Here is a 23062-nt window from a genome sequence, read left to right on the forward strand (position 1 = left end):
GGGGCAGAGACTCTTTTCCTGGGCAACCTGGTTCTAAAGCTCAGCACCCTCACCCCAAACAAGTTCTCCCTCCCTCCCTCCCTGCCTGCCCAAGATCTCCTCTCCAGCTCCCCTCTTGCAGCTGGAAACCCTTCCCCCTCGCAGGGTCCCATCCCTCCAGGCCCTTGTCCCAAGTCCCTCCCCAGCTTTCCTGGAGCCCCTTCAGGCACTGGAAGGTGCTCTAAGGTCTCCCCATTGCAGCCTTCTCTTCTCCAGCCTCAACACCCCCAACTCTCTCAGCCTGGCTCCAGAGCAGAGCTGCTCCAACCTCTGATCATCTCCAAGAGCTCCATGCCTTTCTTTTTTGGGAATCTCCACAACTGGACACAGAGCTCCAGGTGGGGTCTCAGCAGAGCAGAGCAGAGGGGGAGAATCCCCTCCCTTGACTTTCTGTCTCTGCTGCTTTTGATGCAGCTCAGGACCTGCTTGGTTTCTGGGCTGTAAGCACACACTGAGGGCTCACCTTGAGCTTCTGGGCCACCCCCACTCCCAAGTCCTTCTCCTCAGGGCTGTCCTCAATCCTTTCTCCTCCCAGTCTCTATTTGTGCAAGGAATTACCCCATTCCAGGTGCAGAACCTTGCACTTGGCCTCGTTGAACTTCACAGCATCCTGGAGAAGGTTTCCTCAGAGGAGAAGCTCTCCTTGAAGCTCTCTCCCTCTTGCAGAGATTTTTTTTAGGGTAAAATGGATATTTCTTTTTGGTCTTTGGTTTCCATCTGGTTCTTGTGTCTCCTTGCTTAACGACTCCAGCAATTTGGGAAGGACTTTCAGGAGAAAGGCTGGAGATAGGGTGAGAAAAGGAGGACACACAAGACAAGGGATCCACACCTCTTCCTTCAAGGATGTAAATGAGAAAAGTTGCTTGAGGGAATCAGCAGGGCAACTGCTGAGAAAGCTGAGCTGATGAGTTCAAGGTATTGATGTTTTGGGTTCCTGGCACCTTCTGGAGAGCTGAGGAAATGCAGAGCCAATTTTTGTGTTTCTGGAGCCCGAATTTAACTCCTTCCTTCCACACCACACCCAAACCCCCCAGCTCGGGTTTCTCTTTGGGTCAATTTCTTTGCCAAGGTGAAAGAAACCTCCGAGGGCACAAAATCCACCTAAGTACCAGCTACTGAATTGCCAGACTATCAGGTTGGAAGGGACACACACCAGTACCTCCAGTACCCCTCCCTGCACACACCAGTACCCCCAGTATTCTCTCCCCCCACTCCAGTACCCCCTCCCCTCACTCCAGTACCCCCAGTACTCCTCCCTGCACACACCAGTATTCCCCCCCCACCCCAGCACCCCCTTCCCTCACACCAGTACCCCCAGTACCCCTCCCTGCACACACCAGTACCCCCAGTATTCCCTCTCCCCACTCCAGTACCCCCTCCCTGCACACACCAGTACCCCCTCTACCCCAGTAGCCCCAGTTTCCCTTTCCCCCCATACCAGTACTCCCAGTACCCCCTCCCTTCACACCAGTACTCCCAATTTCCCCCCTCCCACCCACACCAGTACCCCAAGTTCCCCCTCCCTGCACACACCAGTACCCTCCTACCCAAGTAACCCCTTCCCACCCACACCAGAACCCCCAGTCCCCTCACACCAGTACCCCCAGGTCTCTCCAGTTCCCCCTAGCCCCCCCCCCCAGCCCCCCCCGGTCCCCCTCACACCAGTCGCCCCAGTCCCCCCCCCAGTTCCCCTCACATCATACCAGTCCCCCCAGTCCCTCACACCAGTACCCCAGGTCTCTCCAGTTCCCCCCAGTCCCCCCCCCCAGCCCGCCCAGTTCCCCCCGGTCCCCCTCACACCAGTCCCCCCCAGTTCCCCTCATACCACGCCAGTTGCACCAGTTGCCCCCACTTCTCACAGTTCCCCCCGGTCCCCCTCACACCAGTCCCCCCAGTCCCCCCCAGTTCCCCTCACACCATACCAGTTCCCCAGTCCCCTCACACCAGTACCCCCAGTTCACCCTGGTCTCTCCAGTTTCCCCCTTCCCCCCCCCCAGCCCCCCCATTTCCCCCCGGTCCCCCTCACACCAGTCCCCCCCAGTTCTCACACCACACCAGTCGCACCAGTTCCCCCCAGTTCTCACAGTTCCCCCCACACCACTCCCCCCCAGTCCCCCCAGTTCTCCCAGTTCCCCCCAGTCCCCCTCACACCAGTCCCCCCAGTCCCCCTCAGTTCCCCTCACACCACACCAGTCACCCCAGTTCCCTCACCCCAGTCCCCCCAGTTCTCCCAGTTCCCCCCGGTTCCCCCCCACACCACTCCCCCCCAGTCCCCCCAGTTCCCCCAGTCCCCCTCGCACCAGTCCCCCCCAGTTCCCCTCACACCACACCAGTCACCCCAGTTCCCTCACCCCAGTCCCCCCAGTTCTCCCAGTTTCCCCCGGTTCCCCCCCACACCACTCCCCTCAGTCCCCCCAGTTCTCCCAGTTCCCCCCAGTTCCCTCACACCAGTTCCCCCCAGTCCCCCCAGTTCTCACAGTTCCCCCCACACCACTCCCCCCTAATCCTCCCAGTTCCCCCCAGTTCTCCCAGTCCCCTCACACCAGTTCCCCCCAGTTCTCACAGTTCCCCCCACACCACTCCCCCTAGTCCTCCCAGTTCCCCCCAGTTCTCCCAGTCCCCCCAGTTCTCCCAGTTCCCCCCAGTCCCCCCCAGTTCCCCTCACACCACACCAGTCACCCCAGTTCCCTCACCCCAGTCCCCCCAGTTCCCCCCGGTTCCCCCCACACCACTCCCCCCCAGTCCCCCCAGTTCTCACAGTTCCCCCCAGTTCTCACAGTTCCCCCCACACCACTCCCCCCTAGTCCTCCCAGTTCCCCCCAGTTCTCCCAGTCCCCCCAGTTCTCCCAGTTCCCCCCAGTCCCCTTCACACCAGTCCCCCCAGTCCCCCCTAGTTCCCCTCACACCACACCAGTCACCCCAGTTCCCTCACCCCAGTTCCCCCCGGTTCCCCCCACACTACTCCCCTCAGTCCCCCCAGTTCACCCAGTTCCCCCCAGTTCCCGGGCACTACAACTCCCGGCAGCCGCTGGGCCGGGGCGGTTCCCGGGTCAGGTCCGGGGCGGAGCGGAGCTGCGGGGCCTCAGCCCGGGCCTGATCCGGGCCTGATCCCGGGACCGATCCTGCCCTGATCCCGGGACAGATCCTGCCCTGATCCCGGGACCGATCCAGCCCTGATCCCGGGACCGATCCTGCCCTGATCCCGGGACTGATCCAGCCCCGATCCCGGCCTTGATCCCGGGTCTTATCCCAGACAGCTCCAGCCCTGATCCCGGCCCAGATCCCGCCCAGATCCCGGCCCAGATCCCGGCTCTGATCCCGTCCCTTCTCCAGCCCTGATCCCGGCCCAGATCCCGGCTCTGATCCCGTCCCTTCTCCAGCCCTGATCCCGGCCCAGATCCCGGTCCTGCTGTGCCGGAGCCGGGTTCGGGCTGAGTTCCCAGGGCCATGGAGAGTCCGGGGAGCGGAGATTCCCTGCGGGGAGAGATCGGTGGGTTTGGGGGGCTGGGGATGGTCTGGGGGGGTTTGAGGATTGAAAGGATGGGTTTGGGGTTGGCAGGATGGTTTGGGGGGGACAGGATTGATTTGGGGGGTGGGTCGGATACCTTTGAGAGGGACAGGATTGTTTTGGGGGTTGGCAGGGTGGTTTTGGGGGGACAGGATGGTTTTGGGGGGACAGGATTGTTTTGGGGTGGGCAGGATGGTTTTGGGGGGACAGGATTGTTTTGGGGGGGACAGGGTTGTTTTGGGGGTGGGTAGGATGGTTTTGGGGATGGAAAGGACGGTTTTGGGGGTGGGTAGGATGGTTTTGGGGAGGCAGGGTGGTTTTGGGGATAGGAAAGATGGTTTGGGGGTGACAGGGTGGTTTTTTGGGGGATAGGGTTGTTTTGGGGGTGGGCAGGGTGGTTTTGGGGATGGAAAGGATGGTTTTGGGGAGACAGGGTGGTTTTGGGGGGGACAGGATTTTTTTTGGGGTGGGCAGGATGGTTTTGGGGGGGACAGGTTTGTTTTTAGGGGGACAGGATGGTTTGGGGGGGACAGTGGTTTTGGGGGTGGGCAGGATTGTTTTGGGAATGGAAAGGGTGGTTGAGGAGTGGGAAGGATGGTTTTGGGGTTGGCAGGGTACTTTGGGGGGGACAGGGTTGTTTTGGGGGTGGGTAGGATGGTTTTGGGGATGGAAAGGACGGTTTTGGGATGGAAAGGATGGTTTTGGGGAGGCAGGGTGGTTTTGGGGATAGGAAAGATGGTTTGGGGGGGACAGGGTGATTTGGGGGGTGGGTAGGATAGTTTTTAGGGGGATAGGATTGTTTTGGGGGTTGGCAGGATGGTTTTGGGGGGACAGGATTGTTTTTGGGGTGGGTAGGATGGTTTTGGGGATGGAAAGGATGGTTTTGGGGAGGCAGGGTGGTTTTGGGGATAGGAAAGGATGGTTTTGGGGAGGCAGGATGGTTTTGGGGATAGGAAAGATGGTTTGGGGAGGACAGGGTGGTTTTGGGGGGGACAGGATTGTTTTGGGGATGGGCAGGGTGGTTTTGGGGTTAGCAGGATGGTTTGGGGGGACAGGGTAGTTTTTGGGGGGACATGATTGTTTTGGGGGTGGGCAGGGTGGTTTTGGGGATGGAAAGGATGGTTTTGGAGAGGCAGGATGGTTTTGGGTGTAGGAAAGATGGTTTGGGGGGGACAGGGTTGTTTTGGGGGGGACAGGATTGTTTTGAGGGGGACAGGATTGTTTTGGGGGGACAGGGTGGTTTTGGGGGTCACAGGTTTGTTTTTAGGGGGACAGGATGGTTTGGGGGGGACAGTGGTTTTGGGGTGGGCAGGATGGTTTTGGGGGGACAGGGTGGTTTTGGGGTGGGCAGGATGGTTTTGGGGATGGAAAGGATGGTTTGGGGGGGTGGGCAGAATTGTTTTGAGTGGGACAGGATTGTTTTGGGGTGGGCAGGATGGTTTTGGGGGGGACAGGATGGTTTGGGAGGGACGATGGTTTTGGGGGTGGGCAGGATGGTTTTGGGGATGGAAAGGGTGGTTGAGGAGTGGTAAGGATGGTTTTGGGGTTGGCAGGGTAGTTTGGGGGGGGACAGGGTGATTTGGGGGTTGTGCAGGATAGTTTTGAGGGGGACAGGATTGTTTTGGGGGTGGTCAGGGTGGTTTTGGGGATAGGAAGGATGGTTTGGGGGCACAGGGTAGTTTAGGGGGTGGTCAGGGTGGTTTTCAAGGGGACAGGATGGTTTTGGGGGTGGGTAGGACTTTTTTGGGGGGTTGAAGGGTGGGAAGGATGATTTAGGGGTGGACAAGATGGTTTGGGGGGACAGGGTGGTTTTGGGACAGGATTGTTTTGGGGGTGGTCAGGGTGGTTTTGGGGGTGGTCAGGGTGGTTTTGGAGATGGGCAGGATGGTTTTTGGGGGGACAGGATTGTTTTGGGGGTGGGCAGGGTGGTTTTGGGGGTGGTCAGGGTGGTTTGGGGGGGACAGGCTTGTTTTTTTGGGGGACAGGCTGGTTTTGGGGATTGGAAGGATGGTTTTGGGGCCCCAGGATGGTTTTGGGGTAGGCAGGGTGGTTTTGGGGTAGGCAGGATGGGTTTGGGGTGGGTAGGATGTTTTTTGGGGGTGGTGAGTGACCTCTGCCAAGGAAGGGGATAAGAGGAAGGTGAGACCAGTCTTAGGGGGGGTCCTTCCTGCTTCTGGGGATTGGGAATTCTCCTGGATCCTCCATGAGCTGTCCTGGATCTGTGATCTGAAGAGGATTGGGGAGCTGGAGGAGAGGGAATCCCTTGGAAGGAGATGGTGGGTGGGAGCTGTGCAGCACCCTGGAGAACCCAAACCTCCAGTCACCTGCTGGGTGACCTCACCTGGGGGTGCCAGAGCTGCTGAGAAATCCATCCTGTCCCCCCCAAAAAAACCTACAGACATTTCCAGGGAATTTCTCCTGGCTGGGATGCTCCCTGGTGGCATCAGGAACCAGGTGCATCCCCCTGGGGTGGGTTTGAGCAGTGCTGTGGCCCAGATTTGGGAAGTTTGGTCCCAGCTGCCACCTTCCCTCCTGCTCCATAACCTCTGGAGTTTTCCAGGCTTGTGGAAGCCTCATCCTTAGGGAGTGCTGGTGGCTCTCAGGTCAACCTTCCAGCTAAGGAATTGTGTAGAAGCAAGGAGGGAATTTAAGGAGCTTGTGGTTTGCAGGTTTGACAAGGGCAAAGCTTTTCCAGGGCTTGAAACTGGAAGAGGGGACATTTGGATGAGGTGTAAGGAAGAAATTCTTTGCTGTCAGGGTGCTGAGCCCTTGGTCCAGGTTTCCCAGAGAAGCTGTGGCTGCCTCATCCCTGGGAATATTCCAGCTCAGGTTGGATGGGGCTTGGAGCACCCTGGGCTGGTGGGAGGTGTCCCTGCCCATGGCAGGGATGAGATGAGCTTTAAAAGCCCTTTCCAACCCAAACCATTCCATGGTTCTGGGACTTTTCATGCTGAAGTAAAACCATGCAGAGCTCCTCTTTAACTTTTGCTCCCTTGGAAGCAAAGGAGAAGGAATTGTTGGATACTGCTGGAAAGCTGGAGCCAGGCTTGCCCCTTGGATGCTCAGTCAAGGTGTTGGTGCTGAAAACTGGGTTGTTGGAGCTCCATCAGCTTTTCTGGGAAACCTGGCCCAGGTTGCCCCATCCAAAAGCTGTGGCTGCCTCATCCCTGGGAATATTCCAGCTCAGGTTGGGATGGAGCTTGGAGCACCCTGGGCTGGTGGGAGGTGTCCCTGCCCATGGCAGGAATGAGCTTTAAAAGCCCTTTCCAACCCAAACCATTCCATGGTTCTCTGATTTTTCATGCTGAAATAAAGCTATGCAGAGCTCTTCTTTAACTCTTGCTCCCTTGGAAGCAGAGCAGACATGAAAGGAGATGGAATTGTTGGATAGTGCTGGAAAGCTGGAGCCAGGCTTGCCCCGTGGATGCTCAGTCAAGGTGTTGGTGCTGAAAACTGGGCTGTTGGAGCTCTATCAGCTTTTTTGGGAACTCTGGTCCAGGTTGCCCAGAGAAGCTGTGGCTGCCTCATCCAAAAGCTGTGGCTGCCTCATCCCTGGGAATATTCCAGCTCAGGTTGGGATGGAGCTTGGAGCTCCCTGAGCTGGTGTGAGGTGTCCCTACCCATGGCAGGAATGAGATGAGCTTTAAAAGCTCTTCCCAACCCAAACCATTCCATGGTTCTCTGATTTTTCATGCTGAAATAAAGCTATGCAGAGCTCTTCTTTAACTCTTGCTCCCTTGGAAGCAGAGCAGACATGAAAGGAGATGGAATTGTTGGATAGTGCTGGAAAGCTGGAGCCAGGCTTGCCCCGTGGATGCTCAGTCAAGGTGTTGGTGCTGAAAACTGGGTTGTTGGAGCTCCATCAGCTTTTCTGGGAAACCTGGCCCAGGTTGCCCCATCCAAAAGCTGTGGCTGCCTCATCCCTGGGAATATTCCAGCTCAGGTTGGGATGGAGCTTGGAGCACCCTGGGCTGGTGGGAGGTGTCCCTGCCCATGGCAGGAATGAGCTTTAAAAGCCCTTTCCAACCCAAACCATTCCATGGTTCTCTGATTTTTCATGCTGAAATAAAGCTATGCAGAGCTCTTCTTTAACTCTTGCTCCCTTGGAAGCAGAGCAGACATGAAAGGAGATGGAATTGTTGGATAGTGCTGGAAAGCTGGAGCCAGGCTTGCCCCGTGGATGCTCAGTCAAGGTGTTGGTGCTGAAAACTGGGTTGTTGGAGCTCCATCAGCTTTTTGGGAAGGTGGTTTTGAGGAGGTCTGAGTTGCTCTCTGTGGGTGTCCCCTTTCCAGGGGTTTTAGATGAACCCAGGAGGGAAAGTGCTCCTCATGCTGAGCAGTTCAGAGCTTGGGGGGATGAATTTGGGCCTCATGGGTGCATGGTTGAAGCACGGATGGGGATAAACTTTTGGGCAAATACTTCCAGAGGAGGTTTAGATTGTATAAAGGAAAATTTTCCTTTAAATGCTCCCAGGCTGCCCAGGCCAGTGGTGGAGTCCCTATCCCTGGAGGTCTTAAAAATCAAATGTGAACATGGCACATCAGGACATGGATTGATTGTCATGGTGCTGGTGGGTTGATGGTTGGACTTGATGCTCTTAGGAGGTCTTTTCCAAACTTAACAACTCCATCCAGCACTTCAGAAACCTCGAGGCAATCCAGCATTAGGAACAACCCCTGAGAGGGGGAATCCCCCAGCAATAAACACCCAAAAAAACCCATTCTGAGGAGGAAAACCTGAGGAACAATCTCCTGCTTCCCAGCTCTCTCTTCCTCAGCTGCTTTCCTCCAGCCTAGCAGATTGTTGGCTCCACTTGTATAGGGGATTTTTCTGACTTAATTTCTTGGTTCTTTCCTCTCTAGGCTTTTGGGCTGACCGAACCCCAGTTCATGAAGCAGCCAGGAGGGGAGAAATCCTGCAGCTGCAGCAGCTGATAGAGAACGGAGCCTGCGTCAACGCCGTCACCTATGACTCTATCACCCCCTTGCACGAGGCCAGCCTGAGGGGACAGACCCAGTGTGTCAAACTCCTGCTGGCTGCAGGGGCCCAGGTGGGTGTTTGGGTGGGATCCAGGCTGGGGATCTCAGTGTCTGGAATTATTTCCAGCCTCTGGATTCTCTCCCATGGAGCTTTAGGCTCTTGGTCGTCACCCCAGGGTTTATTGAGGGTGGCAAAGGCTTTCAGAAGGTGTTTGAGCTACAAGAGGGGGTCAGAATCTGCCTGGAAGTATTTTTGTCTCTCTCCCTCTCTCTTCACTGACTATTGAGAGTCCAGGCTGGCTGAAAATCTAATTTGGAAGAATCAGAGAATGGTTTGGGGTTGGAAAGAAACTTCAAGCTCATCCAGTTCCAACCCCGTGCATGGGCAGGGACACCTCCCACCAGCCCAGGGTGCTCCAAGCTCCATCCAACCTTCAACATTTCCAGGGATGGGGCAGCCACAGCTTCTGGAGGCAACCTGGGCAACCAGGGGCTCAGCACCCTCACCCCAAAGAATTTCTCCCTCCCTCCCTCCCCAAGAAATAGAATCCTGGAATGGGTTGGCTTGGAAGAGAACTGAAAGCTCAGCTCATTCCAACCCCCCTGCCATGGGCAGGGACACCTCCCTCCCAGATTGCTCCAAGCCCCATCCAACCTGGCTTTGAACACTGCCAGGGATGGGGCAGAGACTCTTTTCCTGGGCAACCTGGTTCTAAAGCTCAGCACCCTCACCCCAAACAATTTCTCCCTCCCTCCCTCCCTCCCTGCCCAAGATCTCCTCTCCATCTCCCCTCTTGCAGCTGGAAACCCTTCCCCCTCGCAGGCTCCCATCCCTCCAGGCCCTTGTCCCAAGTCCCTCCCCAGCTTTCCTGGAGCCCCTTCAGGCACTGGAAGGTGCTCTAAGGTCTTCCCATTGCAGCCTTCTCTTCTCCAGCCTCAACACCCCGAACTCTCTCAGCCTGGCTCCAGAGCAGAGCTGCTCCAGCCCTCCCAGCAGCTCCAGGGCCTCCTCTGTACTGCCTCCAACACCTCCATGGCTCCAAGGATCTGTAGCTGGGCTGAATCAAGAGGCCAGAAGGGGAGGAGGGGACACATAGCTTCCAGAGAGGATTTGTATTTATCCTTTTTGCTTTTTCTTCTATTTATCTAATTTTATTATGGAAAGAAAAATCATCTAAACAGTCTTTGGATATAGCTGGTGGCAGCTGCCTTGAGGAGATTGTGACTTCTCACTTTCTTCTCATGCCTGTCCTCAGAATAAATCCCCCTCACCAGGGAGGATGTGGCTGCTCCCTCTCTAGAAGAATACAAGGTCAGGTTGGATGAGGCTTGGAGCAACCTGGGCAGGTGGGATGTGTCCCTGCCCATACAGGGGGTTGGGCCTGGGTGATCTTTTGTACTTTTTTGCTTCTGTCATGCTGTGATGTAGATCACATGTGTGCTCCATGTGCCTTCTTGGCTTGGCTGAGTCTGCTGATGAAGCTTTGCAGTGAAGCAGACAAGGGAGAGGGTTGTGTTACTCAGCCATAACCCTTGTAACCTTCATCAGGAGAGGGACAGAAAAATAAAATGCTGGAAATAACAGCCTAAAGTTGTGACATTGATCACAGAATCCCAGAATGGTTCAGGTGGGAAGGGAGCTCAGAGCTCATCTCCTCCAAGCTCCATGCTCAGGGACACCTCTCACCCAGCCCAGGTTGCTCCAAGCCTCATCCAACCTGGCCTTGAACACCTCCAGGGAGGGGGCAGCCACCACTTCTCTGGGCAATCTGTTCCAGAGTCTCAGCACCTCAGCACTCAGAGTCCTGAAGAACTTCTTCCTCAGATCCAGGCTGAACCTCTTCTTCTGCACTTTCAAACCATTTCCCCTTCTCCTAGCACTGGACACTCTTCTGAAAAGTCCCTCTGCAGCCTTCCTGGAGGTTCCCTTCAGGGATTGGGGGGCAGCTCTAAGGTCCCCCTGGAGTCTCAACAATCCCAGCTCCTCAGCCTCTCCTCATGGCAGAGCTGCTCCAGCCCCTGGATCATCTTTGTGGCCTCCTCTGGACTCATCCCAACAGATCCATGTTTTTATGGTGGGGACACCAGAATGGATGCAGAATTTATCTGAGAACAACTAAAATTAATGTCTGCCCTGAGGTGAAACCCTGCAGAGATGCAGCAGAGCTCTGTGAGCAGACAGAAGTTCAGAGACTTCTGTCTCTGCTCTGCTGCTTCTGTCTCTTCTGTCTTTGAGCTCCCAAAAGTTCCTACCACAAACTTCATGGAATCACAGAATCATCATTATGGTTGGAAAGGACCCTGAAGTCCCCACCAAGCCCAACCATCAGTCCTACACCACCTCAACCACTAAAAATCTCTTTCCATGTAATTTCAGTAACTCAACCTTCAACCATTTCCCTGCATCTTTGCATCCAGGGAATTCACACTTTGTAAAGGAGGAGAATCACCTCTCCTGATCTGCTGGCACCAAAACCTCCCACCTACAGAAAAGAAACCACTCTGGACTCATTCCAACAGCTCCATGTCCTTCTCTTTTCATCCTGTGCCCACAGAGTGATGGCAGCACCTTGCTGCCAGTACCAAGGAGCTCTTTCCCCAGCCCAAAATATTTCCAGAGTTTAAAGAAATAAAAAATACCAGGAAGGGGGCACTGCCTCTTCGTGCAGCTTGCAGTTACCTCACTTTGTGGGTTTTTTTTTTCTTTTTCTTGCCTTGCAGGTGGATGCCAGGAACATTGATGGCAGCACTCCCCTCTGTGATGCCTGTGCCTCTGGCAGCATAGAGTGTGTGAAGGTCCTGCTGTCCCATGGGGCCAAGGTCAACCCTCCCCTCTACACTGCATCCCCTCTCCATGAAGCCTGCATGAATGGTAAGCCCCTGGGGTCTTATTTTGACATTATTTGTCAAAAAAACCCCACCAATCCAACCCCAACCCAACAAAAGCAGCTGCCCAGTATCTGAACTGGACCCTACGTTGGTGCTGCTCATCAGCCCATTGCAGCTTGCAGATGTTTTCAGCCTTAGGTGGGCAGGGCTCCTGTTGAAGACAGAATATAAAGTGTTATTTGGGTGGAGAAAGCTCTCCCTGGCCTTGGGTGTTTTTATCTCACATGGCAGACATGGGGTGGTTGGCAGAGACAGCACCAGGTTCTCAGTGCCCCAGGAGAAAACCTTGAGCTACAGCAGGGCTTGTGAGCAGAGGGCTGTTTGCTTTCTTTTCCTCTGCTCTGAGGTGAGATGGGATGAAGTCAAAGCTGGGGAGGGTCTTTATACAAGGGTGTGAGGTGATAGGATGTGGGGGAATGGTTTTAAGTTGAAAAAGGGGAGATTGAGGTTAGATGGTAGCAGGAAAAGCTTTAGTGTGAGGGGGGTGAAACCCTGGAACTGGTTGCCCAAGAGAATTTGGGGCTGCCCCATCCCTGGCAGTGTCTCAGGTCAGGTTGGATGGGGCTTGGAGCACCCTGGGCTGGTGGGAGGTGTCCCTGCCCATGCAGGGGGTTGGAACTGGATGAGCTTTTGAGGTCCCTTCCAACCCGAACCATTCCATTATTCTGTGACCCCCAATTCCATGATTCCTGTTACTGCTTCCCACTGGGCCATCACCCACTTGTGGAAGGTGTCCCTGATGCAGAGGGCTTGGAACCAGATGATCTTCAAGCTCCTTCCCAACCCCACCAACCCAACCCACCCAACCCACCCCACACAACCTTCCCAACCCAACCAGCCCACCCTACACAACCCAACCTACCCCAGCCCAACCAACCAACCAACCCCCTGAACCCAACCCTGGAAACTGGTTGCCCAAGAGAATTTGGGGTTGCCCCATCCCTGGCAGTGTCTCAGGTCAGGTTGGATGGGGCTTGGAGCACCCTGGGCTGGTGGGAGGTGTCCCTGCCCATGCAGGGGGTTGGGACTGGATGAGGTCTCTTCCAACCCAAACCATTCTGTGATTCAGTGAAATTGCTCTAAGGAATGAGACTGTCTTAACCAGGTGGTTCTGTTCCAGTCCCTCTCTGGTTCAGAGCTGCTGCTGGAGGCTTTCAGGTGGGAAGAAAGTGCCAGGGATTGTTGGCAGTGCTGCTGCTTGTCCTGTTCCTTGTCCCTCTCATGGTATTTTTCAGCTGGAGGGGTTTGTCCAGAGCATAAGAGAAAACTGCAGGGCCCAAATGATGCCCCAGCTGCTGTGTCTCAGCCACTCTCTGCATCCCCTGTCCTCTATCCAAGCCTCTTCTGCATGTTTGGATCTGGAATAGGGAGCAGGAGGAAGCATCAGGGATGGCTGTGAGAGCAGCAGAGGCAGAGGGAGCAGCAGGGAGGTGCTGAAATTTAATTCCTCCCTGAACTTCCACTTAGATGGACTCAGTGGCAGGAAAGCCTTGATGGGAGAGTGCCAGTGTCCCCATGAGATGATTGTGACCAAGTCTCTGAATCATTTTGTGCCTCAGTTTCCTCTTTTTTAAGATGTAATACCTCTTCTTTCCTTCACTGTTTTTATTCTCTGCTATCCTGGACAGAGTTTTCCTTCAAGCTGTGGGAGACAGGATTTTTGACAAACAGGTAGTGACTTAAATATGTAGCTGTGAGCTCTCACTTAGCTTTTTTTCCTCATTAAACCTTTTTCCTAAGGCTTGATGATGTAATTAACATTGGAAAAAGGAAAGCTGGAGTGGTCCTGAAGGTGATCAAACCCAGAGCAGTTAGAACCAGCTCCACCACTCAGGTGCAAACTCTTGAATTTGGGTTTGTTTGACCTCTTAGCTCAGTGGCCAGCAGCTGTGGCTCAGTTTCTTGTGTCCTGCAAGTCTGTTGTGTTAGTTCATCAGCATTTCTGGTTTGTAGCTGTCACCCCAAATATTAAACAGGCTGCTTGTGGCTCAAGCTGATCTCAGCACCCCATGGGAACCATAGAATTGGTTTGGTTGGAGAAGACCTTCAAGATCATCAAGTCCAAACTTTAACCCAAGGCCACCACTGCCCCATGTCCCTCCATGGATCTTTCCTCCATCTACTTTTAGACTCCTCCAGGGATGGAGACTCCCCCCTTGCCCTGGGCATCCTAGGCCAGGTCTTGAAAACCCTTTCAGGGAAGAAATTTTTCCCAATCTCCAACCTAAACCTCCCCTGGAGTAACTTGAGGCCATTTCCTCTTGTCCTGTCACTTGGGAGAAGAAACCACCACCCACATCCACTCCCATTTGAGCTGAATTCCTTCTTTTAACACAGATCTTCTCTTTCTAAAGGTAGCTCAGAGTGTGTGCAGCTCCTCATTGATGTTGGTGCAAACTTGGAGGCTCATGACTGTCACTTTGGGACACCCCTACACGTGGCTTGTGCCAGGGAGCATCTGGACTGTGTGAAGCTGCTGCTCAAGGCAGGTATGGCAGCCACAAGGTTAATGCTGCAGCAATTTTTTTCATCTCCTGCCAGGTGAATATCCAGTTTTGTTGTTCCCTAAGAGCATTCAGAAGCCTTCAGCTCCTTTAAGTGAAGTTTTGACTTCTTCCCAGGAGTGGTATCTTCTGCTCTGCATGTGTTCAGCTCATAGCAGAGTTGTATGGTTTTGGATAAGTGTGAGGGAGAGTTGTCAGGCTTGGATGTTGTACAGAAAAACAGAGATGAAGTCACTTCATAGCTCAGAGAGAGCTGCTTAGTGTTAGGTCCAGAGGAGTTGGCTGGATGTTCAAGTCAGTGTCCTGTGCTCCAGGTTTCACATCCCACTTTTCTTGCTGCTGACTTGGAGTTTGAAGTTGGGCTTCTTCTCTTTCTCTGTGCTTCCCAGGAGAAGATTTGACCCAGGAATTTTGTTTCATTGAACATTGGTTGTCTAAAAATGACAAATCTAAGGTAGTTTGTTCCCAGCCCCTGCTCTGGGCACCATTTAATCAATTCCCCTCCAATTCCTCTTTCTCCTTGTTAATTCCAAGGACAGATCATTATGATCACATATCTAAAAATCAGTTATCTGAATTCAGAATCTCACAATGGTTTGGGTTGGAAGAGCCCTCAAAGATCCTGTAATTCCAATCCCTTTTCCATAGGGACAACTCCCACCAGACCTGGTTGCTGAAACTTGATGATTTTAAAGGTTTTCTCCAACCAAACCAATTCTGTGATTCAGAACCTCCCCCTCTGCTCAAACAAACCAGTTGATAGAATACAAGTGGTTGTGGAGGGGGGCATGAGAAGGACCTTTTGCTGCCAAACTTTCTTACCAAAAATAAATAATAACTAAAACTTGATCCTGCAAGTGGTGTCTGCTGGTGACCTGCAGCATCTCCCAGGGCTGGGCTGTTTCTGTGAAAATAGTTAACAAAGTGCTGGCTGCTTTTCTTGAGTGGGAATGACAAGGAGATGACTGGGAATGGCTTTTTGCTGGCTTTGAATCCTGGAATCTCAGGTTGGAAGGGACCTCAAGGATCATCTGGACAGCCCAGATTCAGGAAGCAATTCTGAACTTTACACTCAGCAGTTTATTTACCCAGTAGCACAGACTGAAATCCTTTCTCTGCAAGGAAAATAGAGAAAAATCAGAGATAACTCATGCCTTGCCAGCACCAAGAACTTGGCCAGCAGTTGGGTTTCCTGTTTGGGCTGTTTTGTTTGGCTCTTTTAACAGATTTTTTTTTTTTTTTTCTTCCTGCAATCAAACGTTTGGGTCAAGTGACCCAAACTTTGGCTTTCATGACTGAGTTTGTTTTCCTTCCTGGCTTCAGGGGCAAATGTCAACGCTGCCAAACTTCATGAGACAGCCCTTCACCATGCAGCCAAAGTGAAAAATGTGGATCTGGTGGAGATGCTGATTGAATTTGGAGGCAACATTTATGCAAGGGACAACAGAGGCAAGAAACCATCAGATTACACCTGGAGCAGCAGCCCTGCAGCAAAGTGCTTTGAGTACTATGAAAGTAAGTGAGATATCCTCAGGAAGTTGGAATTTGGTGGCTTCCAACTCCATCACATCACACCGTGGCTCTCAGTCCAGTTTGCTTTGGAGATCATCTCCCTGGGAAGGCACAAAGTTCTTCTTGGTGGCAAATGGCTACCAGGTGGCTGTAGCTTCATGGCAGTGGGAGGATGGTCCAAGTTATGCTCTCTCTCTGGATTCAGGTCCTTCAGCAGTGTCAGTTTTAGTGCTTGGAGTCAGGCCAAGGAATCACCCTCCTGAAAACTCATTTTATTTGGAGCAGGGAATGTGTTCTGCACCATCTGGTTGATTCTGGAGGAGGCCTTTGACTGAGGTTTGAGGATGGCTTGAAGTCCATCTTTGTCTTGGTTACCCTTGGAGGAGTAATTCCCAGATCTTTCCAAGAATTTGCAGACTACTGTTGCAGTAAATGATCCTAAATATCATGGAATGGTTTGGGTTGGAAGGAACCTTTGAAGACCACTCAGTCCAACCTCCTGTCAAGAGCAGGGACATTTGCACTGGGACAGGTTGCTCCAGGCCTCATCCAACCTGGCTTTGGATACTTCCAGGGATGGGGTGTCCACAGCTTCTCTGGGCAACCTGGGTACCTATTTTTTAAGCATAAAACAATCCTACAGTGAAAGAAAAATTTCTTCCTTCCAGAAAACCAAAATATTTTCTTCTTTCCAGCCTTCTGTGAGGTGAGCACCTTACAGCCTCTTCTCCCTCTGACTTTTTTTTCCTCTCCAAGTTTTTCTCTCTTCTTAGAGAGCAGTTAAAGGTGCTGAGGATGCAGAGGTTGAATCCTATATGCCCATAAGTATTTCTTTATATCTCACCAGGGTTTGCTGCCTGCTAAACCCAGTGCTCAGATCTGCAAGTATAGCTGCTTTTCAACACAGGCTGTTGAAACACTGTTCACTTTAATAGTCCTTTTTTTTTTTTTTAAATCCTGATTGATTTCTATCATGAAATTCAGGACTAGATCCAGGATGAATGCAGATCTTGGAGGCTGCCTGGGCTCTGAGGGTGGGGATAGCAGCAAACTTAGGACTGACCACTTCCAAATCCATGTGTCTAATTCCAACTCTGTGTCCATCCGTGGAGGTCTGCACTCAGTGTTAAGGCTCTGGGCTGCAAATTTGGGGCTGGATGGATTGGGGAAGGAGATTGCTCTGTTCTTGTGACACCTCCTCCCTGGGGTAAAGCTGTGTCCAGCTCTGGGGTCCCCAGCAGCAGAAGGACACGGAGCTGTTGGAGCCAGTGCAGAGGAGGCCCTGGAGCTGCTGGGAGGGCTGGAGCAGCTCTGCTCTGGAGCCAGGCTGAGAGAGTTGGGGGTGTTGAGGCTGGAGAAGAGAAGGCTGCAATGGGGAGACCTTAGAGCACCTTCCAGTGCCTGAAGGGGCTCCAGGAAAGCTGGGGAGGGACTTGGGACAAGGGCCTGGAGGGATGGGACCCTGCGAGGGGGAAGGGTTTCCGGATGGGAGAGGGGAGATGGAGAGGAGATCTTGGGCAGGCAGGCAGGGAGGGAGGGAGAACTTGTTTGGGGTGAGGGTGCTGAGCTTTAGAACCAGGTTGCCCAGGAAAAGAGTCTCTGCCCCATCCCTGGCAGTGTTCAAAGCCAGGTTGGATGGGGCTTGGAGCAATCTGGGAGGGACGTGTCCCTGCCCATGGCAGGGGGGTTGGAATGAACTGAGCTTTCAGTTCTCTTCCAACCCAACCCATTCCAGGATTCTATTTCTTGGGGAGAGAGGGAGAAATTGTTTGGGGTGAGGGTGCTGAGCCCCTGGGTGCCCAGGTTGCCCCCAGAAGCTGTGGCTGCCCCATCCCTGGCAGTGTCTCAGGTCAGGTTGGATGGGGCTTGGAGCCCCCTGGGCTGGTGGGAGGTGTCCCTGCCCATGCAGGGGGTTGGAACTGGATGAGCTTTAAGGTCCCTTCCAACCCAAACCATTCCATGATTCTCTGGATTTTCCTGGTGATCTCAGGTGAATGCTGAGTGAAAAGGGTTCCTGCAATCCTTGCTGGAGACACAGAGCAGTAGGGAAGTGTTGGGAGTAGGTTTGGATCCTGCAGAGCAGCATTGCTGAGGCTCCAAACAAAACATCCTCACTAATGGAAACTGGGAAGCCTTGGGCAGCCCCAGTGGATCAGAGCAGCCCCAGTGGGTACCTCTTGGTTTCAGGGGATGCAAGCAAGGAAGGGAACGTGGGAGGAGGTGTTCCTGGTGGGATTTTCATTGGGATGAGAGGGCACATCCATGACTCTGCCTTCCTGGCTGGGGCTGGAGCTTGAGTATTTCTCCAACCAGCCCCAACCTTGCCATCCTGGCATGGGGTGATGGCAGGGCTGTCACCTTCCTTGTGTGGGCTGTGCTTCCCAGGCTCTGTCTGGCTCTGCCCTGACTTTGGTTCCTCTTTTCTCCTTTCAGAAACTCCTCTGAGTTTGTCACAGCTCTGCAGGGTGACAGTGAGGAAAGCAGCCGGGCAGCGAGCTCTGGAGAAGATTTCCAAGCTCAATATTCCTCCAAGATTGATCCAGTACCTGTCCTACAACTGAAGGTGGCCAAGAAGGACAATACCTTTAGCTCCTGCAGTAGGAAGTATCTGTTTCTTTCTCTTCTACCTCCCCCCACCCCTTGCCAAACCTTAAGAAATTCATTTTAATTTAAGCAAACTGGTGTAAATAGTATTTATGAGGCAGCACCTCACAGCCCTTCCTCTTCTCCTTGGGTAAGGAGGCTCAGGCAAGGTGTAGCAACAGCTGGGTGTTGTCACCTCTCCTGGGGTGACCTGCTGGGGCTCCAAGCTGTAGCACTTGTCCTTCCAAGAGGATGAATTTTGCCTCTTTTGACCTCTCTCTGACCCGAAGGCATCTCCTGATGATCTCTCCAGGCTCCCTTTGCAGTCAGTGAAGGGAAAGAAGAGACTTGTGGAGCAGAATTTCCTCTGGCCTTTTCTAATGCTGGGATGACACAGGATCCTCCAGGAATGTTTTGTCTCCTCTGACTGCAAAGGGATTTAGAGGTGATGCCCTTGGATATGGGTGCCTGTGGCCCTACAGTGGGAGCTCTGGATCCCACCCCTGCTTTAATCACTCAAGTGACAACTGTCTCATGCCAAGGGACAAAGCTGGAGAGGCCTGTGTGCTCTAGCTGGAGGCAGAATTAAGTCCCCAGCAAGCTCAGGACTCTAATTAGAGGCACTGCAGCTGGTGTCTGGCTTTCCATGGGTATCAGCAAGCTTTGGCTTGACACCAGCAGGGAGGACAAATTGCTGCCAGCTCAGGGTTGGCTTTGCCCATTGCTCCTTCCTCTCTGAAGATGAACCTTTAGGCTATCCCCACCTCTCATTTTTTCAGCCCGAGCAAGAAGAAGGTCTCTCTGCTGCTTCCCTCCAGGTGGCTGGTCCCCAAATCTTTTCTTTCTCCACTTGCTCTGAGCCACCCTGGCCACAACCTTGGTTTTCTGTGCAAGAAGTGATGGGGCTGCTGCCTGAAGCACCACGAGGTCCCGTCCTTTGTGGAGCAGCTCCCCATGGTGGACACCCACCCCTGAAAGGCAGTGGGAAGGTTGGGTTCTGGTTTTTTTGAGGTTTTTAAGGTTTTATTTATCCCCCTTTGGAGTTCCTCTCTCTCAATCTTGGAGCCTCTTCAGAGGTTGGCAATGGGAACCAACCCATTGGGGAAACCTTCCAGGTGAGCCCTTAAAGTGTTTTCTGAAGGTAATAACCTGGAATTTCTGGAATTTCTGGAATTTCTGGAATTCCAAGGGGTTGGAGCTCCCCCATGGCAAGTCTGGAACAAATTCCTTCTCTGAATGATGGCAAATGTTAGAAAATCTGCTGACTCCAGGCTCTCAGCATCCATCCTGCTGTCAGCTCCTCCTTGAGAGCAAGTGGTGACTTCTTGGCTCCCTGCAAGACCCTTCCTGGGGCTCAGCCTCAGGAAGGAGGGGGGAAAAAAAATAAAGGTTAAAGAGCTGAGGTGGAACTGAATGCACTTTAATGGTGACCAGCAAAACACTTTGGATTTTAATTTTTAGATAGGTTTGTGTGTGTGTGTGTGTCCCACCCCTTTGTTGTTTTGTTGTGGGGTTTTTTTTGGGTTTGGTTTGGGTTTTTTTTTTTGGTTTTTTTTTTTTTTGCTGTGCTGTATCCTCTGGGATGGGAAGATTTTTGAGCTCCTGCTCTTTGGGGGATTGTCTCTTTTTAATTCTGCTTTCTGTGTTTCAAGTATCAGAAATGTGAAATTGCCAAGAAGCTCAGGGAAGCCCTAGAGATGTTTGCTGTGGGGATCCAGTCCTGGGATTTGACAGGATGAAGGTTTGGTTTTGTCTCCTTCCAGGAAAGCTTCCAACCTGCATGTCCTTACAGATAAATACATGTTAGGAGAGTGCACCCTGCCTACCCTGGGGTGCAAACAACCTTCCCTTTTGGTTCAAATTCAAATCCCTGATTCAGTTGCTTTTTTTTTTGTTTGTTTTGTTTTGTTTTAATGTTGCCTAAGCTGGTGAAAGAATAAAATCCAAAGTTTCCAATGTAAAAACAAAAAGACTCCTTGAACCAACTGACAATAAAATTTCAAGTTCCTATTTATGTCTACCTGGATTTCAGCAAAGCCTTTGACACCGTCCCCCACAGCATTCTCCTGAAAAAGCTGTCAGCCCACAGCTTGGACAGGAGCACCCTGTGCTGGGTTAGGAACTGGCTGGAACGGGCCCAGAGAGTGGTGCTGAACGGGGCTGCATCCAGTTGGCGGCCGGTCACTAGTGGTGTCCCCCAGGGATCAGTGTTGGGCCCAGTTCTGTTTAATATCTTCATTGATGATTTAGATGAGGGGATTGAGTCCATCATCAGCAAATTCGCAGATGACACCAAGCTGGGAGGAAGTGTGGACCAACTCGAAGGCAGGAAGGCTCTGCAGAGGGACCTGGACAGACTGGAGAGTTGGGCTGATCCCAACGGGATGAGGTTCAACACGGCCAAGTGCCGGGTCCTGCACTTTGGCCACAACAACCCCATGCAGCGCTACAGGCTGGGCACAGAGTGGCAGAAAGGGACCTGGGAGTCTGCATTGACAGGAAGCTGAAGAGGAGCCAGCAGTGTGCCCAGGTGGCCAAGAAGGCCAATGGCATCCTGGGCTGGCTCAGGAACAGCGTCACCAGCAGGTCCAGGGAGGTGATTCTTCCCCTGTACTCAGCTCTGGTGAGGCCACACCTCGAGTCCTGTGTCCAGTTCTGGGCCCCTCAGTTTAAGAAGGATGTAGAGGTCCTGGAACAAGTCCAAAGGAGGGCAACCAGGCTGGTGAAGGGACTCGAGCACAGGCCCTATGAGGAGAGGCTGAGAGAGCTGGGGGTGTTCAGCCTGGAGAAGAGGAGGCTCAGGGGAGACCTCATTGCTGTCTACAACTACCTGAAAGGAGGCTGTAGCGAGGTGGGAACTGGACTCTTTTCACAGACGACCTTCAACAAGACAAGAGGACACAGTCTTAAGTTGTGCCAGGGGAGGTTTAGGTTAGATATTAGAAGGAATTTCTTCACGGAGAGGGTGATCAGGCTATGGAATGGACTGCCCGGTGAGGTGGTAGATTCTCCGTCCCTGGAGACATTTAAAAAGAGCCTGGATGTGGCACTCAGTGCCATGGTCTAGCAACTGCTCCGGTGGGTCAAGGGTTGGACTAGATGATCTCTGAGGTCCCTTCCAACCCGGCTAATTCTATGATTCTATGATTCTATGTCCTCTTTATTTATTTTTTTTCCCCTCTCTTTCTCAGTCACCTCTCTGGTAGGTCCTAAATTAAATATATTAAATATAAATTAAATATAAAATATAAATGAATTTTTAAACATTAAATTTAATTTTTAAAAAATAAATTAAATATAAATTAAATATGTTAAATATATATATTTTTAATCTCTTTCTGAGAGTTCCTACTGATCAATCTGTGCTTCCAGGAGGGACTCAATGAGAGGTCTGAGCATCTCCTCTTTGGTGGAGCCACCATCCCAGGAGGTATTTGAAGGGTTTGTGACCTGGTCCTTAGGGACAGGGCTCAGTGCTGAGCTTGGAGTGTTGATCACAGGTTGGACTGGATCATCCTGAATCCTTTTCCAACCAAAGACATCCTCTGATTCTGGAATAGTCACCCTCACCCTGCAGCATCATGGCCATGTCTGGAGGAAAAAGGGCTCCAGGAAAGTCCTTTGAGAACCAACAAAGTAGAAAACAACACCCAGGTCCCTCCTGGGAGTGCTGTGGCTCTTGGTGGGTGTTGACTTTTGGGTTTCACTGGTGAGATTTGAAGCTGAGATTCTTTTTCATCTTCTTTCCAACCCGTTTTGTCCTCGTTCTTTTTTTTTTTGGATTTTTTTTTTTTTCTTTTTAATCCTTCAGGGATTCCTCAGCTGGTGGTGAAGCATCTTCTGAGCTGTTGAGTCTGACAGCTCAAGGGTAAAGTCACAGCAGATCCCAAATTAAACTGGTAGGATGTTTTGGCTTCCCTGGACACCTCAGACACCATTTTTGTGGCATTTTGCAGTTACTCCACGAGCAGCAGTAGGGGTGTAGCCTGGAGAGCTGGGATCCAAGAAACTCAAGGGTTGGACTAGATGATCTCTGAGGTCCCTTCCAACCCGGCTAATTCTATGATTCTAACTCCAGGCCCATCAGCCTGACCTCAGTGCCTGGCAGGGTCATGGAACAGATCATCCTCAGTGCAATCACACAGCACCTGCAGGATGGGCAAGGGATCAGACCCAGCCAGCACGGGGTTAGGAAGGGCAGGTCCTGTCTGACCAACCTGAGCTCCTTTTATGATCAGGGGACACGACTGGTGGATGAGGGGAAGGCTGTGGATGTGGTCTACCTGGACTTCAGCAAAGCCTTTGACACCGTCCCCCACAGCATCCTCCTGAAAAAACTATCAGCCCGTGGCTTGGACAGGAGCACCCTGTGCTGGGTCAGGAACTGCTGGAACGGGCCCAGAGAGTGGTGCTGAACGGGGCTGCATCAAAATGGCGGCTGTGGTGTCCCCCAGGGATCAGTGTTGGGCCCAGTGCTGTTCAATATCTTTATTGATGATTTAGATGAGGGGATTGAGTCCATCATCAGCAAATTCACAGATGACACCAAGCTGGGGGGAGTGTGGATCAGCTGGAAGGCAGGAGGGCTCTGCAGAGGGACCTGGACAGACTGGAGAGTTGGGCTGATCCCAACGGGATGAGGTTCAACATTCCAAGGGCCGGGTCCTGCACTTTGGCCACAACAACCCCATGGGGAGCTCCAGGCTGGGCACAGAGTGGCAGAAAGGGACCTGGGAGTCTGGATTGCCAGGAAGCTGAAGAGGAGCCAGCAGTGTGCCCAGGTAGCCAAGAAGGCCAATGGCATCCTGGGCTGGCTCAGAAACAGCGTGGCCAGCAGGTCCAGGGAAGGGATTCTGCCCCTGTGCTCAGCTCTGGGGAGGCCACAGCTTGAGTCCTGTGTCCAGTTCTGGGCCCCTCAGCCCCTCAGGAAGGAGATTGAGGTGCTGGAGCAGGTCCAAAGGAGGCAACTGGGCTGGGGAAGGGACTGGAGCACAGATCCTGTGAGGAGAGGCTGAGGGAGCTGGGGGTGTTGAGGCTGGAGAAGAGG

At 52.7% G+C, this 23062-nt stretch overlaps 1 protein-coding gene across 1 annotated transcript; it reads left to right on the forward strand.

The window, feature by feature from the left end:
- The first annotated feature begins 3289 nt into the window (after positions 1-3289).
- LOC103527899 (ankyrin repeat and SOCS box protein 13) lies at positions 3290-20029 on the forward strand. Its single transcript, XM_030469522.1, has 7 exons — positions 3290-3318; positions 3424-3529; positions 8411-8598; positions 11249-11399; positions 13771-13905; positions 15244-15435; positions 17866-20029. The coding sequence occupies exons 2-7, from the start codon at positions 3487-3489 to the stop codon at positions 17991-17993; spliced, it is 837 nt and encodes a 278-aa protein (XP_030325382.1). The 5' UTR covers positions 3290-3318; positions 3424-3486; the 3' UTR covers positions 17994-20029.
- Positions 20030-23062: the final 3033 nt, after the last annotated feature.

This window comes from Calypte anna, chromosome 1 (assembly GCF_003957555.1).
Source record: "Calypte anna isolate BGI_N300 chromosome 1, bCalAnn1_v1.p, whole genome shotgun sequence".
Classification (NCBI taxonomy): Eukaryota; Metazoa; Chordata; class Aves; order Apodiformes; family Trochilidae; genus Calypte; species Calypte anna.